Source organism: Propithecus coquereli, unplaced genomic scaffold, assembly GCF_000956105.1.
Source record: "Propithecus coquereli isolate 6110/MARCELLA unplaced genomic scaffold, Pcoq_1.0 Scaffold170, whole genome shotgun sequence".
Taxonomy (NCBI): Eukaryota; Metazoa; Chordata; class Mammalia; order Primates; family Indriidae; genus Propithecus; species Propithecus coquereli.
The window spans coordinates 4,526,660-4,546,161 of record NW_012141636.1 but is presented as its reverse complement, the minus strand read 5'-3'; the positions used below and the strand labels follow the sequence as shown (position 1 = coordinate 4,546,161).

General features: G+C 32.1%; 1 protein-coding gene across 2 annotated transcripts in view; it reads right to left on the bottom strand.

Moving 5' to 3' along the window:
• TMEM135 (transmembrane protein 135) overlaps nucleotides 1–19,502 on the bottom strand; it is a 236,969-nt gene that overhangs the window by 77,161 nt on the left and 140,306 nt on the right. For both annotated transcript variants that reach the window (XM_012641862.1, XM_012641861.1), the window contains one exon: nucleotides 4,483–4,529. In XM_012641862.1, the coding sequence (XP_012497316.1) occupies nucleotides 4,483–4,529 (47 nt within the window). The remainder of the gene's footprint in view (nucleotides 1–4,482; nucleotides 4,530–19,502) is intronic.

The following is a 19,502-nucleotide window of genomic DNA, read 5'->3' as shown; positions in this document are numbered from 1 at the left end:
TAACCTTCAGCGAGGTACTCACCATTTCTCTACTGGATAACTGCAACAGGACCTCCCCCCATCAATTACCTGTCATATGCCCCCTCCAAATCCACATTTCACTCTCTGCATTGCTTTAAGTAATCTCTTTAAAATAAAATCTAATCATTCAGGGCAAATTCTCTTAACCCCAAAGTAAAACTTTTTAACCTCCAAATGCCATATAATATAATTTTTAGACTGGGCATTTGTGTATTTTTTTTTTTTTTTTTTTTTGAGACAGAGTCTCACTCTGTTGCCCTGGCTAGAGTGAGTGCTGTGGCGTCAGCCTAGCTCACAGCAACCTCAAACTCCTGGGCTCAAGCGATCCTACTGCCTCAGCCTCCAGAGTAGCTGGGACTACAGGCATGTGCCACCATGCCCGGCTAATGTTTTCTATATATTTTTAGTTGTCTAATTAATTTCTTCTATTTTTTAGCAGAGACAGGGTCTCGCTCTTGCTCAGGCTGGTCTCGAACTCCCGAGCTCAAACAATTCACCTGCCTCGGCCTCCCAGAGTGCTAGGATTACAGGCGTGAGCCACCGTGTCCAGCCCATTTGTGTATTTTTAAGCAATACTTTTAAAAATAGAATCTAATTGATAAAGGACTTTCATTTAAAAATCAGTGAACAGTTGAAAGACCACGATCTTGCTGCTAAAGATACTAGGGTAAGCTTATGCAAAGAGATTTAAGGACAATCACAAATGTCTTTCACTCAAGAATTGCAAGTTGTCCAGCCACTAAATAGTGTGGCTTTCTTAAATACAAAAACTAAATCTATACCTTAATGAAATGGTTTATTATTTGTGCCTTTACAGGGAGTTGATGAGAATTCATCAAATGGCAAAAATATACTGTTTCTAAATATGTTTAAAATACGACAATAAGCTTTCATTTGCCCTGGTTTCTAACTAAAAATGCAATGTTTTTCAATGTTGACATCGGATAATTTACGACATGTCTATTATGCATCAATCCTACATAGTCTATAGATTAACTGCTATGACAACAAGTCTGAGTCATTCGATCTAAATGTTTAACAAACTGTTGTATTTGTTGTTTCCTTTGTAAAGGTATGTGGAAAGAATTTCCAGCTAGTACTTACTACGTTGTGATCAAGGCTATTATAATATCCTTTATGATTCTATATTAATTTATTTAAAGAAAAATGATGCCAAATTACTTTCTTTCTCTCAAGTATTAGTATTCTTCATACACAGATACCTAATGCTGAAAACAAAACCAATGAATTAATGTTTAAAAGTGTTGCATTTTTCATTGTTTTTATAAGCATGATTAAGTGCAATAATTTCACTTGGTGTTTGTTGTTGAATCTTTCCTTTGCTTAATTAAAACAGAAATGAGCTAGCAGAACAGAAACTCATTTTTTTTTCCTTCCACATGACTGTTGGGAAGATCCCAATAAAGCTCACATCAAGAACTATGATAAATCCTTTGACTTGAAAAAACTCAGGCTGCTTTACCCATAAATATATATTTGGAAGTAAAGAAATGCTTTAAAGGAGTGCATGCGACATTTTTTATCGAGTTTTCAACCATGACTTCTGCTTGGCCTGAATTTACAGTGATAGACAATGCTCTAAGATACATCAATGAATGACAACAGCATGCGTAGTAAATAATAAAGTGATTGAACAAAGGAGGCAGAACCATTATGAAGAGTGCCCACTCTTCCAAACATCTTCAAAATATGTTTCCTCCTCCTTTGTATCCCAATTCATAACAGAATCCATAGCATGTGTTGGTGTGGATAGATATCTCATGGCTAGTAGGCCAGCTGGCTAAAAACTGAAACAGAATTAAAGCTCTCTCTTCACACATTACCTTCCCCAAACCCAAGCCTTTGAAGTATTTCCAGGATTCCATTTCAACTAAACTTAACTTCTGGTGTTCAAACTGAAAATCACAATCATCATGTATGAGATAATTTACGTAAAAGAAATATAAAAAACTATTCAAGAGACTGGCAAAGTAAGATATTTAATTACACATTTTGTTATGCATGGTTTTCAATACCAAAAACACTGTGTTGCTTTTTAGGTAAATTCATACTAAAACCATCACAACTTGTGACAACTTTAGAAAATACTTATGGAACTACTTCCTCAAGTTCTTTCTTTTAAAAAAATTGGCATATTTTCTTTTTATTGAAAGGGGGCCTAATTTCCCTTTTTCCCATTTATAGGTTAGGATAAAAACACAGTTGACTCATTCCAAATTTTTCCCTTATCCTCTTCTCAAACAAGGTTACCAAAAATGGAGTCCTGGGTAAACTATCATTTGATATTTAATTATCTAATTTCATGCTATTAGATTTAAAATAATTGTTAATAATGGAATAAATATCCTCAAATGTATGTGTTTATAGTAAAATTTAATTTTAAGAATATTCCAATGAACGTAGACTTGCCAAATGCTACATACAGTATTATTTGTTCATTCCATACACAAGCTAGACTTCAGACAAACATATAACATTGTTTTATTTTGTTGTAGTACTTCATAAATGGTTTTATTTTACCATTTACCAAACCTCTTTTGTTGATTTATTCAAACTAACTTCTGCCAAGAACACTGAATTTGGTGATAGTGCTTCTTTTGGGAGAAAAACAACCCCTTACCTCAGAAAATTGTAAGTGTTTATCTTGGCACTTAAACCTTGTATTGAGCCTTCTGGAAAGTATTTTAAATTGTTGTTTTTAACCCAGACTTTGTGACTGAAACAGGAAAAGGTTCCGTAGCTCTGCACCAAAACACATATTTATAGGGTTGATTTTCTTTCTACACCAAAAATACTAGGTTGATGGTAGCAGTTTTCAAAATATAATTTCCTAGAACCATGCTATAAATTGGGCATATATCAGTGTATTCAACACACAATTTGTTTTTAAACCTCAAAAACTTCTGATGCCTAAGAAATACTAAATGTTAATCACATATGCTGTCTGTAAGTGTCATAATAGAAAGGATTTTAACTGCCGGTTCTGTTAGAAATTTTCACAAAAGAAAATTTACTTGCTATTGCATTTTCCACCTGTGCATATCAACAAAAGTTATGTTTCTAACATTTTAACTTTTTATGATTGCATTTTCCCCACTGGATATGCTATATCTTCAGATGAGAAAGAACACAAAGATATAAACTATGTGACTTTTTGCAATATTGTCCTAATAATGTGTCTGAACATAATTATATTAAGTTTTTGGAAATGAAATGGTCATTGTTCCAGACTCCCTCAACCCATCCCTAAGTTATTAAAATATAGGAAAGAGACCACTGGAATAGTATAGTACATATGAAGATCAGTAAAAATAATAAATAAATCAATTTCACAAAGACAAAAATTCAATAATTTTTCAGTCACTAATGACTGATAAAACATACTATGCATCCTATTATCAATCCTTCACGGATCAAGTTTTCCCTATCTTGAATCTTTATATATTTTTTTCCCCTTCTAACAGTATGGCTGTCTCTTTACAAGAATAATAACAGTAAAATAATTATTTTATATTTGCATATAGCATACTTTGAAAAGGTTATAATAATTTAAAATTATATCATTGTGCTTTACCAAAAATTATTAAGATGTTCTGGTAGGAAATTAGTGGTTTAAAAATTCTGGTATGGTTGAATCATCTTTTTTTTTTAAATATATCTACCAAATATACCTTATTAAAAATCCATAATTGCTTTTGTCAATTAAGTGCTGATTTTATTAAAGGCCTAGTCATTCCTGCTGGGATTAAATTCTTCCTAGACTCAGAAAAAAATTTTAAAAATCTATTCAAATAAGTGCACTGAAATAAATGAGAATTAATTGGTATCACTGAAAATGAAGGGAACGAAGGAACAGATTCTCCCTCATCAAAAATCATATTTCTATACTACTGTGGTTTTATGAAGAAGGCAAATATCCTTCTTACTAGCATTTAAATCTTGGACCATTCTAATACTCACCCTCTCACACCTGTACCCCATTCCCCACATTTCTCAGAGACCCAGTGTCAAGGAAAAATACAATTTTAACATTATTAACAAATGGTTAACTTTGCAGAAGCCTTTGATAGAAAAAGTGAGTTTTTCTCATCTCAATTTAATATGTTGATTGTTTTATAAGGAGAGTGAAAAAAAAATCCCTAAAATTGGTTAACAAAAAACAAAAATTCAATTATTGGGATTTGATTGCTATTAATTGACATGTTCTATTTATGAACCAGTAAATAGAATTTGGAGAGGAAAAAAAGCAAATCTTCCTTCCCTCTCTTTCTCTTTACTCACAAAGGAGTAGTGATTTATTTCCAGCCACTCTAGAGAAAAGAAAATTATGCCACTTGTAAAGGATAATTATTTAGGGAATACTTTAGTTTCAGGGTTGACAAAGAAATTACAATGGGATACTATTTTGGTATTAAAATATATAAGTATAACAGAACATACCTGAAAAAGAACATGTACATGGCAGCTGTGATGCAAAACAAAAGGACCTATAAAAAGAAGAAAATACATTATTTACCAAAGAACACTGACATCATCATTTGAGTGACTTATAACAAAAAAATACCCACTATTAAATCTTGTGCCTAAAAAAATAAAAGGACATACAAAATTAGGCATGTACATATCATATTCTCTACTTTTCATATAAGTCATATTAAGGCAATAATAAACTGTATTTATATATAGTTATTATACATATATACAATATGTATGTATTACACACACATAACACACAAACACATACATGTACACACAAGTTACACAGACTGCACAGAAGGGTAGGAAGGTTCAAAAAAGGAATAGCCAATTTTTTAACTTGTCTGTTAGAATGCCCAAAGAAGCATGTAACTAAAAAACAAGGATGATAGCTTTTGTATAATCAAGTCAGTGAATAAATCAGAAAGTTTATTATAATAACTATTATATCAACACAACCAGACTTTTTAAATGTAAAATACAGTCCAGGTGTCAACCAATTCTAATCAATAAGAAAAGCTCATAAACATATAATAATCCTTTGTGGAATACAGACTACAATTTTTTTTTAAAAAATTCCTCTAAAAGAAGGCATAAGAACACACAATAAATCTGAATTGAAAAAGATCTCAAAACATCATACTAAATACAACATACTAAAATGGTATATGGAAGGAATCCAGAATCCAGTCCTGACTAAAGGCTTTGTTATGCCAACAAAGTGGATCTCTGTAAAAAAGGGAAGTTGTAAAATGCATTCTTATGTTAACAATAACAATGTAAATTAAGCACAAAAATTGTCAATGGTCTTGCATCATAGAAAAGAAATGAACAATCTTTCAACTGTAAAGGCTAACCGAAAGAATAACAGAAATGAAAATGATGTAAAACAGTGTTTTGCTATTTCCAACAAAAATAATTTCTAGTAAACTCAAGGAAAGTACAATAGTTTTGCTATTACAAATCAAACTTGGTAAGTTTGCCATCTTAGCCCATAAATATAGGATGAATGACTTAGAAATATACAAACACACCAACCAACAAAGGGTTGGTAACAATTACTATTAAATAAATATTATATACATTTATATAACAATTAATATATTATAATATATATAAAATCTTTTTCTAATAAAAACACATACTTTTCTCTCTTTCCTCTCTGCTTATCTCCCTCCTTCCTTTCCCCTCTCTCTCTTTTCCATTGACTTAAAATTATTCTACCCATGATGCATAAGGTTCATTTCACTGTTTCTAGAGACATGTAGCATGTGAAATAATTTTCAGTTATTGATTAATTGATTATAAGTTAAAGTCTAAGTGAGTTTATTTACTGGCTATAATTTGCCAACCAAAACCCAGATCATGAAACTAAATTTTTTATTTCCCTATTATTCTATTCCCTTTGGGCAACACCATCCTTCTCCAGTGTTTAATGCTTCATGTTTTTCCTGCAATAGTCAATGTCTTCTTTGCAGACCACACTCAAAAGCCTTTCTATAAGTGTCTCACAAATCTTTCCCACGCCCTCCAACTTTCTCTGAAGAAAATATCCAAAGTCTCTTTCCCTCAAAATGTCACTATGCTCTATCTTAATATACTAAACCTACCTGTGCTCATTTAAACTGATACTTAATCTTAAAAATAATGCATTTGAAACTGGAAAAAAGTACAATGTTTAAGAACTCAAGTTTTGTAGTAAGGTAGATCTGGCTTTGAATCCTAATTTTGTGTGACTTGGTTGTCTTTTACGATTTTCCCGAAGCCTTACTTAGAATCCTTATCTATACTGAGGATGATATACTGAGGATGATAATATCTCATTTTGAATTATTGGGAAAAGTCAATGAGATGAAGTTTATAGAAGTACCAGGCACTCAGCAGATTCTTTTTATCTTTTGTTACTCACAGAAGTAATCTAGACATAAAAATTTAAACCAGAGACATACGTCTGGAAAGAAATTGTTTTTAAAGAGGCAGCCCTTTTGAAATCTCTCAAATCACCAACAATTAACTGGAGCTCACTTTTTTATACAACAGGGATTCAAGACATGAACATCTTTACAAGCAGGGGAATAAATCAAAGGGATATTGCAGGCTAATTGATCAACTCATTCAACAAATATTTACTGAACACCTACTATGTACCAGGCACTGTTCTAGAACTTACAACGATACACAAAGTCCTTGCCCTCATGGAACTTATCTTCTAGTCAGGTGAGAGAAGATATTAAAAAAAAAAAAAAAATAGTAGGTCAGACAGTGCTCACAGTTTTAGAGGAAAATAAGATAGAATAAGGAAATAAAAATACGGGAGAGTGGGAATTGTTGTTTGTTTGTCTGCTTCTTTTTTGAGACATGGTCTCACTCTGTTGCCCAGGCTGGAGTACAGTGGCTTTATCACTGGAGCCTCAAATTTCTGGGATCAAGTGATCCTCCCACCTCAGCTTCCCAAGTAGATGGGACTACAGGCACGCACGCCACACCCAGGTAATTTTTTTGTAGAGATGGGGTCTGGCAATGTTGCCCACGCTGGTCTCAAATTCCTGGCCTCAAGTGATCTTCCCACCTTAGCCTCCCAAAGTGCTGGGATCACAGGTGTGACCCACTGCATCCAGCCAGGAATTGTTATTTTATACAAAGTGGTCAAGAAAGCAGAGACTTGTCAGCAGAGACACTGAGGAGATGAGAGAAAGCAAGGGGACCAAATGAACACAGCCTCTGGAAGGACTTTGGATTTTATCACAAAAGACTGGAACTTACTGCAAAATACATGTAATATTATTTTAATTAAAAATTGTAAAGAAAGGATTTCATTTTTAGCTAAGTAAGGTTTTGAAAGTTTTTTCAAACTCTGCTGGTTTATCACGGCAACTTTAACAAAGTACTTTTCCAGGTAAATCTACAGTTAAATAATGAAGAATATTTTCTGTGTTTCAAATTACAGAATATTAGAGCTAATGGAAACTTCAAAATAAACTATCACAGATTTTTATATAAGAAAACTTAGATTCTGAGAAGGTAAGTGGTATGTCCTTGCTTACTGAGCTAGTTGTATCTTGCATTCCTTCATTAAACAAATACCGGGCAAGCAGTTACTCTGCTAGATACAGAGGATATTTAAAAACAATTCTGACCCTCAAGGAGTTTACAGAATACTACTCTATACTCCAATACTGGAGTTAGTAAACATGTGTGGCTATTTAAATGCTTTAATAGCTTTACTGAAGTATAACTAACATAAACTACACACATTTAAAGTGTACAATTTTGTGATTTTTTTTTTTTTTTTTTTTTTTTTTGGAGACATTACAGCTCACTGCAACCTCAAACTCTCAGGCTCAAGTGATGCTCCTGCCTCGGCGCCCCCAGAATGCTAGGATTACAGGCATGAGCCACCCCACCCAGCCTGTAAGTTTTGACATAGATATGTAACTGTAAAATCACCATCAAAATCAAGATAATAAACATATTGATCACATGCAAAAAGCAGTTTATAACATTTTCTCATTATTTGTCTAATAGTAACTCCAGCTTTCTTTAGTGTGAGCTTTTAGTTTCAACTGACTGGGGACTTTGTATTTGAAGTGCATTGCTCCTAAGCATTATATATTAAATAATTGATTCTTGCTTTTTTTTATCCTATCTGAAAACCTCTGTCTCTTAATTGGGGTAGACTATTTACATTTAATGTGATTATTGGTATGTTTAGATTTAAATCTATCATCTTGCTACTATTTATTTTTCTATTTGTCTCTTGTTTATTTTTTGCTCCTTTTTTCCTGTTTTGGATTAATTGTAGTTTTTTTCTTTTATGATTTCATTTTCTTTCCTTTGTCGGCTGATTTTAGTGTTTGTTTTAGGGTTTACAGTACACATCTTTAAATTGTTACAGTCTACATTCAAATGATACCACTACATTCAATTATACCATTTAACATATAGTATGAGGACCTTTCAATAGTATATTTCCATTTGTCCCCTCTTGACCTTTGTCCTATTGTGTCATCCATTGTGTATCTGTGTGTGTGTCAATTAATACCAAACCAGAACTGAAAAATACATTATAATTCGCAGGCAAAGAAATTTCAAAAAGTTACCATAACTGAATTCCATAGCTCAAAAAGTTAGAGACATAAATGTAGAAAAAACATCCAAATGAAACTTCTAGAGATGAAAATCATAATGTGTAAGATGGAAAGTTTACTGGATGGCATTAATGGCAGATTATACATTGCCAAAGAAAATATTAGTAAACTCGAAGACATTATTTATATACATATATTTATATTTACACACAGACGTATATAAACTCATCACTACATTTTAATCACTCTTCCTTAAATATGTATGTCTGAAAATTTTTTTTCACTTTGTTTTGAAAAATAGTTTTGCTGGGTATAGAATTCTAGGTTGACAGCTCATTTACTTTCAGTAGTTTACACATGTCACTCTAATGTCTTTTCACAATTTGATTATGATGTGCTTTAGAGTAGTCTTCATCGTGTTTCTTGTACTAGGGTTTCATTATGCTACTTGGATGTGTGGATTTATAGTTTTCATCAAATTTGAAAAAATTTTCAGCCATTATTTCATCAAATATTTTTTCTCCACTCTTTTACTCTCTTTCAGGAACTCCAATTACATGTATAAATAGGTCATTCACAACTCACAGATGTTCTCTTTACTTTGTGAAAAATATTTCTCTTTTCTCTCTGTTTCATTTTAGATTATTTTTATGTCTCCAGGTTCACTAATATTTTCTTCTGCAATGTATAATCTGCCATTAATGTCATCCAGTAAACTTTCCATATCACACATTGCAATTTTCATCTCCAAAATTTTCATTTGGATTTTTTCCTATCTTCATGTCTCTAAATTTTTGAAACTATGGAATTCAATTATTATAACACTTTTTAATGTCTTTGCCTGCTAAGTATAACATTGGTCAGTTCTGGTTTGGTATTAACTGACTGATATGATTTAGCTCCTCATTATGGTCAAATTTTCCTGTTTCTTATTGCGTGGTGGTAAATTTTTACTGGATGTCAAACATTCTGAATTTTACCTTGATGGGTGCTATATGTTTTTGTATTCCTATAAATCTTCTTGAGCTTTGTTCTGGGACACAGTTAAGTTACTTGGAAACAGTTCAATCTTTTAAGGGCTTGCTTTTAAGATAGATTAGGAGAGGCTGCATTAGTGCTCAATAAAGGGCTAATTATTCCCTATCATTTACTGAGGTAAAACCTATGTGTACTTTATCCATGTCACATGAATCTTTGAGATTTTTCAGTTTGGCTAATAGGAACAGACACTATTCCTACTCCTGTCTGAGTGCCAAGCATGCAATTAAAGATCTCTAAGCCTTCAGGTGTTCTTTCCTTGGCCTGGAGTAGTTTTCTCGTATACATGCCCTAAACAGTAATCACCTGAATACTTTCCTTTCTAGGCCTCTGTTCTGTGAACACTATCCATCATGGTCTGCCCACACTTTCAGCTTTATTTCCTCAATTCAGAAAGTCTTCTGGGTTTTGTCTAAGTGACTCCTCTTTGATAAATGCCTGGAAATTCTCTCAAGGCAATAAACTAGTGTAAATGTTTCCCACACGGGCTCATTTATTTCCCACATCTCAGGGAACCCTGCTGTTCAGTGCTTAATATGCAAGATCTTGCAACCCATTCTTTCATATATTTTGTCCACTTTTTCTATCCAGTCTTTCAATTTTCCAGTTAAGAGAGTAAATCCAATCAGTATTATTACTTCATGGCCAGAAGCAGAGTATGGTTATTTAAATTTAAATTAATTAAAATTAAATAATATTAAAATTCAGTTCCTCATTCATACTAGCCACAGAACAAGTAGTCAAAAGCCATATGTGGTAGTGGATACCATAATAGACTGAACAGATATAACCATCCCCATCACTGCAAAAAGTTCTATTGGACATTTCTGGTTAGTCAGTGACATTTTCACTGTGTAACATGGCAATGTTAGAACACTTGACATATTTTTAACTTTACTGGTTGTAAAGTATGCATCTGTACACATATATACTTTGCGCCTTTATGTATAAATTGACACAAAAAATTAATGATCATATCACTTAATTTGCTCATTTGTAGAAATAATATACTACCTATTACATATGCTATAAGAATTAAATGACATAACATACATAAAGCCTAATATAATGACTAGTTCCTAAAAGATGTCCAATAAATGGTAAATATTTAACAAGAAATAACTTCTCTGTAATCTCCTACCATTTCAAAACTATTGAGCAATATACTTAAAATAAGTAATTTAAAAATTGCTATTTTCACTTTTTTTAACATTTTTTAAACTAAAAAAAAAAAGTCTGTCATACTACAACATGGATGAACCTTGAATACATTGTGCTAAGTGAAAGAAGCCAGTCACAAAAGACCAATTATTGTACGAGATCATTTACATGAAATTTCAGAATACACAAATCTACTTACGAAAGGTAGAAAAGTGCCTGCCTAAAGCTGGGGAAGTGAAGAGTGATGAAGAGGGATAGCTAATGGGTACAGGTTTCTTTTGGGGAAAATGAAAAGGTTTTAAAATTATCTTATAAGGATGGACGTACACACAACTCAGTAAATACACAAAAAACCCACGGAATTAATATTTTAAACTCATAAATTTCATAGCATGTAAACTATACCTCAAAAAAGCTGTTAAAATTGATACAAAAAAAGTAAAGCATATACATAATAAAAAAAAAATTCAAACAATTACAAAAATACAATGAAATAAAGTTCCCTTCTGTCCCAGACCTCTGGTCTTCATCTGTGTAGAATTTTGTATGTGTAAGCATATATCTTTGTACATAAGTACATACCTAATAAAGACATTGTTATATACTTTTCAATTTTATACATATGAACATACACATATATGGAAATAGTAAAGTTTATTTAAAGTCTCCTATGAATAGATATTTAGAGTGGATACAATGAACATTTTTGAAGATCAAAGTATACTTTGTAAACTTACATATCTGGAGGTGAATTCTTAGAAGTGGATTCCCTGAGTCAAAGGACAAGTGCATTTTTAGTTTTGACAAATATTGCCTAATTGCCCTCCAAGAAGGCTGTAACAATATATGCTCCCACCAAGAGTATATAAAAGTAGCTATTTTCTTACAGTAGACATTTCTCTATCCCCACAAACTGTGTTTTATCAAACTGTTTTATCTTGGCCAATCTGTTTGGTGATGATATATCATATTATAGTTACACCCCTCTTATTAGTGAAGCTGAGCCTCTCAGGTTTATAAGCCTTTGTTTGTTTTTTTGGTTGATTGGTTGAAGTGCTTTTTCATATTCTTTGCTTATTTTTGGTTTGGTTGTTGGTCTATTGGAAACTATTTTTATTTTTTGAAGCTAAATATATTTATATGAAAACATGGAATTAATTTCATTATTATTACCAAAAATATGGGCATTTAAATAAAAGTAATTACGTAAAGGGAATTTCATGATGTACTATGCCAATAGAGCAATAAGATACAGAAAGTATAACAAAATGTAAAAGTAAAATGCATTCAGCTGAAAAATAAGTCTTTCTATCTGGAAAGACTTTGCAAGAAGTGACAGATTCACAGTACATTGTATCCTGCTACAGAGCTTACAAAACTTTCAGGAAAAATTGTATTATTATTGTCAACACTGTGTTGTGTAGAATTATATAGCAACTATGCCTCTCAAGGCAGTAACAAATACACAAAATCACAATATAGGAATACATTTAAATCCTTAAAATCATCAGAAATATAAAAAATGTTATTATAACCCAATGTGAATATGGCCTAGTAAAGAAAACTGTTTTTTACCAGTTAAGCCTAAAAATGGTTAAAACATATATCCTGGAGTTATTTTAAATTCTACTAGAGACCAGAACAGATGGAACATTTAACTATTTCCTACCACAGAACTCTTCTGTTTCTCTTTAACATACTCAATCAAATGTTTGTTGTACCTGATCACAGTGCCTTTAATCATTCCTTCTCGAGTGGGGTCCAAAGACAATGATGCTTGATGAGTAGTGAACCTAGCCTTCACTACTCATCAAGCCCCTTTCCCCCCATAGTTATTAAGATTCTCTTCCTTCCACTACTCAAATAAATACTAAACTCATCTCCCTTTTCAAGAAAAGCAATAAATTTCCTCTTGCCTCATCTGTACTTCATTCATATTTTAGCCATGTATCCATCTATGCAGTCAACAAAAATTGATCTGGTATCACGTGTTTCTAATACTTTGTGACTTAGCAACTCAAAAGGAGAGAGATATAGAGGTAAGCTCCAGATTATCAGAGCTCTCATGATCTTGAAGTGAAACAGAACAGACAAGGAACTACACAAGCTCTCACCCTTCTTTATTTATTTATTCAGTACCTGCTATAGTCCCAGCATACTAGGGAAATACACCTAATATTTGATTCCTGTTCCCCTGAGGAACTTGGTTTGGTAAAAATGCAGGCATGTTAATAAAACATTCCAATAAAATATGTAAGAGTAGAAGTATTTATAATTCATTTTATAGGCAGTACTCACTAAAACATCTCATTATGTTGTTATTTTAATTATTTTATGTATTTAAGCGATGGTTTTCAGGCTGCCTGTATGCTTTCTTTAGATCTGTACCAAAACTTACTTAGAACACAAACACCCAGAGGGCAGAGTCTTTCCTTCATGTAAGTCCATATATGGATAGATTCTTGATATATAAGGCTTTTGATAATGATGTTAGTTTAAATTTAGAGCAACCATCTTTCAAGAAACTAAATAGTACTCCCATTCATGCACTCTTTTTAAAAGCTGAGCTTTAGACTCTACTAAGCATCTTCAACTTTTCTGAAAACAGACTATTGTATGGTCTCTCGGGAATGCAGCTCTTATTGGATGAATAAAGGTTATCACAATTTACCCTGTATGTTCAAAATCAAAATATATGGAACATATCATTATCCTAATATTGATTTACTTAAAGTAATGCATAATTTTAAGCAGCACAATTCTCAAGTTAAATAGCTATATATGGCTTTATAATTTTAAAAATCATCGTATAATTCAAATTTTACATAATATATACAGTCCATCTTTTCAATAATTTTCTTTGTTTTGGATTAGCTGCTTTGCCTAATGATTTTTTTGTCGAGTTTCCATTCCTTGATAAAACAAATACAGGAAAAGTATAAAAACCCTATGGGTAATTTAGGGCCACAAATGCCAGACTAAGAAAGTTGTCTTGTGTTCCCAGGCTAACTGTGAACTTGATCAAATCACTTCTATTCTTTAAGTCTTATTTTTTTCCTGTAAAAATAAGTTAATTTCTAGAATACTGCAGAACTTCAAAATTCTATCATTCCATGAGTTAATTTTTTTCGGTACACAACAAATTTACTTCAAAGCCAACTGTCATTAATACATATCAGGCAAATCTCAGAATTTACATATTTACCAAGTAAATAAAATTGCTTTGACTGAATTGAGTGTAAAAAATTACACTAAAATATACCAGAAACTTGGGCCTAGTCCCTTCCTTGCACTGCTCACCATTCTTGATTTATATCTTCAAGGCCAGTAAACAGAGTCTGGCAACATATTAGTTTTGAAACTGTCCAGTTGTGGAAACAGATATGTTAATAGTGGCTGAGAAGTAGTGGCTAGAAAGTAAGCCTACATGATATCCTGTCCGTTTATGGTAAGGAGGTAAGTTATATCTTGTCTTCTGTAAAAATTGAACAATTTAAAGTATATAACTAGATATTTTCTATACTCAGTAAAAAATACATCCTGGAAGTTATAGTCCTTATAACAACAAAATCATAATTCTACTAGCAGATTTATTTTTAAATAAACAGTTTAAAACGACTTATTATTTGGAAGATTATCATAAAGGTTTACATATGGAAAAATCCAGCCTTTATTAAAAATGTAAAAGAAAATTTAATGGTCAAATAAAAATTAAGACAAGAATTCATTCATTAAACAATGTACAAATTCAAAAAGTACACTTTCAGAGCTAAGACTATAAAAACCAATTAGACATTGTCATCAAATACCCACAGACTTGGTTCACTGCTCTACTATCATACAAGGGAAATGTAGTTTAGAGAAAATAAAGGCTAGCTAATAACTTATATTCAAAATATACCAACATATTCAGCTGCTTCTTTTCTTTCCCACACTCACTCCTCTATTTTATGGTCAATTAATTGGTCATTATAAGTCATTAAAAATGTGATTCAAAAAAAAAAAAGGAAATAAATGTGAAAAGGAAGACTAAGGAGCCAAAAGGAACCATGGGCAAGTGTAAAGATGAATAGCTAGTAAAGGTAAATTAAAAAAATAATAATAATAAATAAGAGAGACCAGAGAACACAGAGAAGAAAAGTGATGGAATAAAATAATAACAATAAACTATTTATTAACAATGCCAAGCACTGGATATTTTAAAAATATTGTCTCAAATTCTCACAACAGCACTTTAAGGTAGGCTTTTACTATTTCCATTTTAAAGATGAGGCAATTGGAGTCAGAAGAGAAGCTACTCACCTAAAATCACAGAATATTTAAGTGGCTGAATGAAGACTCAAAGCTAGTACTGTCTGACTTCAAACCTGAGGCTTTTGATAATTTCTCCTACTTCAAAATAATATTTTATTTTTATTAATGTTGGTTAGTGGCTACTATGTTTCCAAGGTAGGCATAATTCCCATAATGCTTCCAACATTTTTTTATAAGCAGTGTCTATTCTTTTTAAAAAGGTGTAGTAAGGGAGAATCTCAGAGTTCAGTATAATAATAATTAAAATAGTAGTGTTATAGCAACATCAATTGCTGATGTTATTGAATGATTACTATATATTACATGTTATATTAAATCCTTGACATGCATTCTTTTATGTAATGCTCAAAGCAGCCATGCACTGTAGGGATTATTATCCCTACTTCAGAGATGAAGTTTAGAGAGACACAGTTACGTGATTGAGCCAGGTTTTGAAACCAGGTGAGATTCCAAAGTTCATGAACTGTCATGGATTTCTCTTAAAAGATTTTTAAAACGCTCATTAAAGTTTTACAGCTTATATAAATTCCATTTAACTTAATTATGAAACATCTACTGTTTTCATGCCCAGCATATAAAACAATAAGTTAAGATATAGTCTCTGTGTCAAGGAGCTCACTGTTTACATAATGAACCAGATTCAAGTGAAGGTGAAAAGAAAATGCCACGATTCTCAAAACTTCTACAATATCTTTACTGTAGTGAAGAATAGTAGATCTAAGAAGCATAATGTTTAAATTTCCAAAATAAGAAATCCAAATATTACAAACAAAAACTAAAAACCTCACTTGGTTACATATGTAGTAAGATGAGAAGATAAGCTACATGAGCCAGTTTTCCAATATTCCCTTATATACCTAACTGTGTAAGGGACCATTCTTTATCCTAATGCCACCAAATATATTACTTTTTCAATTCAAAAAAAAAAAAAAAAAACACCTCACATGTCATTCAGCATATGAAAGATGGGGAGGAAAAAAGCACTATATGAACTCGAGGCAATGTTACAGCTGAAAAATATTATGTTTTCAGTAGGGCAAAGTAGACAGATCACCTAAGTGAAACCTTCTTGTTATAGACAATTTATAGTAAATTCATTATTTTCATCAAAAGGGTGGTATTCCCATCAACCTTGAATAAGAATAAGAACAAGGCTTAGGGTCATATTATGTTTTTTTCTCGAAGACATTACAAAATAAATAAATAAAACTGTCTAGATTATTTTAGAAAGGTGACGGCAGGGCCACATACAAACAGCACATACCGATATGGCAATTCAGATTTTTCTCATTTCATAAAAGTTAAGAAAGACCATAACAGTGAAGACTATTGTTCACTAAAGTGGCCAGTAAGACAGCACGCACTCACAACTTCCTCAAACCAAACTGTTCTGTGGACAAAAGGTCAACAGCTGCCCTCTGAGTTCTACATTTTTTAGGTATCCACTGACAGCCAATTCAATCCCAATACATAATCCAAGAAAACAGCCATCAACAATAAGTAGAAGGATATATAATCACTTTACTGTTGTTTTAAACACAGCATATGGATATATTACTCATGTATTAGTATAATGAAATGTCACTTAGTTCTCCCCAGTGGTGTGCCCTGTGCCCACCCTCAAGCCATCTGCCAGTTCCTTGAGCACATGCTAATTCCAAACTTCATTTGAGAAAACCCTTCCTTCATTAGGCATTGTATTGCTCATATCTAGTTTGGTTCTGACCATTTCTATGAAGCTACAGTTCCTCTCTGAATACTCAGTTCCCACTCACTACCATTTCTTCAGTCAGGAACAGTCCTGAACTATTTTTTGTTTGTTTGTTTCCCTAATGAACATTAAAAAAAGTCTTTCAGATGAACTGTAGAAGTGCTTTTCAACTCAATTTACTATAGAACCTAGACTTTTCAATGATGTCTACCAAAATTAGTCTGCACACATGAATTTTCCTTTCAAGCTTCCCATATTTATTCCACACGGAAACAACAGATCAAGGCCTCTCAGCTGTATTGGATTATCTGAAGAAAACTTCATTTTCTGTTCTTTTTTTCCCTCTCCAATTAGCAAGACAGACTCAGTATCTGGTTTATCACTAATACACATATTAGTTTTACACATATTGCAGAGTTTTACAGAATATCTACAAAAGTATTTTAACAGTTTATAGATAAGAGTGATAAAAGAATAAATAATCACCATTGATATTTTTAAAAACTGAAAGTCAACTTTGTTCAATATCTAACGTGTCTAAGGCAATGAGATGAAATTTAAATGCTTAGCTAGCTTTGTTTCAACAGTAAAAATGAAATAAGAATAAACAGAAGAATAAAAATGTAGTACAACTGTAAAACCAAGTTTATCTAGAATCAGCTCTTATGATATGTTATGGATTCCAAAGTGATTAAACAGAAGAAAGAGATTTATAGACCAGAACTTACCTCTAGCATGGAAATCTCTCTTCTGCTTTTTATTCTAGCTGCATGTGGTCAAAACCTTATGCGAAATTTGTATATAGCCAGTTTTCATGATGAGTCTGGTCTATATGATCTAAAATGAAATGGCAATCTGTCTAGGTTTAAAGATAAAACCATAATTTTAGGCACTAATATCTGGAAATACTTGTACAAACTTTCACCCTAAAAGAACATTACTCTTATAATGATGGTGTCAATATTTAGTATGCATATATAAATAAATAAATAGATTTATAAGCACAACTCCCCTTCAGAACTCTCTTACCAAAGGAAAGTATTCCCTGAACTTTCTAAATAAACGCTATATAACGTACCATAAAATCCGAGTACAGTCTCCACCTTACTTGATTTTTCATAATGTCTGCATCTAAGAGGACTAGAAGGTTTCTGAATGAAGAATGTGGTCCTCATATGGTATTTTAGTCTCTCAATTATGTTAACAACCTGATAATCATCAATTCCAATAGAAATTGTCATGAAAGGAAAAATTAGTTTTGTTTTTTATTCTCAATTTTTTTCTCCAGAAGAAGTCGTTAAAAGGCATGAGATAAAGTGAATAAACTTTCTCACAATAGCATTTTTAATGTTTCCACAGTCTTTTTTAGTAGCAATTAGCATAGCAACATCTGTTTAGTTTACTTCTCCTGTATTATTTTATCAATACATTCATATTAATTTTTATTTTAAAACATGAGTAACATGAATGTATACTTACTCTAGGTTATATTCCAAAGTAGTACCCTGAAAATGCAGATTATTGGACATATGGACATACTGGAGATAGACTTCATAGTTAAGATCAAAAGAAACATTCATTTTATTCGCTCAAATGAATTATAGACTTATTTCTCTCATCCAACTCACAGATTTTTTGGTGTCTACTTTTAAAGGTATCTTATAGTTTAGAAACAAAGCTAAAGCCTTCTCAAAATAAAATTCTACAAACCAAAACATAGGGAAAATTCTCCCAGTGATATTTCTAAAATGTCTAAATACCATTGTTGTCTCCACCCACAAAGTAGAAAGAAATGAGCAAGCAGTAACTTGGCAGAGCAGAACAACTCCACATCATTACACTGGGAAGATGATTAGGAGTGAAATGGGGTGATATCCTTAAAAATAAGTCCTCACAACACACAAAGCACTTTGAAACTGATATGAGTTGGCCTTCACAATCTTCGAAATTTAATGAATAACAATAAACTAGATTAATTTGGGGGTGGAAGCTGCAAAACTCTGAAAAGTATTTCTAAATGTACTCTTTTTAGTGTATTAAATATACAGCATGGCAAAAATGAGGTATGCGGTATGTTAGCCAAAATCTTCACATGGAAATTCTGTCTTTAACAACTAATAGTCTGATTAACATTTTAATAGATAATGCCCCTAAGGAAAGCAGGTGGTTCCTGGTATACACTGTCTCGGTGTCTGAGCTATCCTAAGCATACATTCCTTCATCTTAAGTTAGGAGCCAAAGTATAAACTGGCATTCGTGGAGGATGATTTCATTTTTATATAAAGGAAAGAGGGTAAAACAACCAGTTGTTCATGAAAACTAAACATTACAGTATTACTAATTACTTTGCCTCAAAAATTTCATTAGAACCTAGACCTTTGCATGTACTGAGAACTACCTGAACAAAAATAAATTCTCCATGTATATATACACGATACTTAGTAGTGAGTACAGCATGAATGACTAGAAGAAAAATTTGCCCATTATCTTTAACAACATAGTCATGCTTGAATTTCATTTGGGATTGCTGTGCCATTAAACTGCAAAACATCAGAGCGGTTTATTTACACCAACTAAGCTTTAACACAAAACTATTGCCTTATTATTTCATTTTGGTATACATATGCAAACAAAACTGATGGTCAGTTAATTTCTATTATAGACTAATTGTA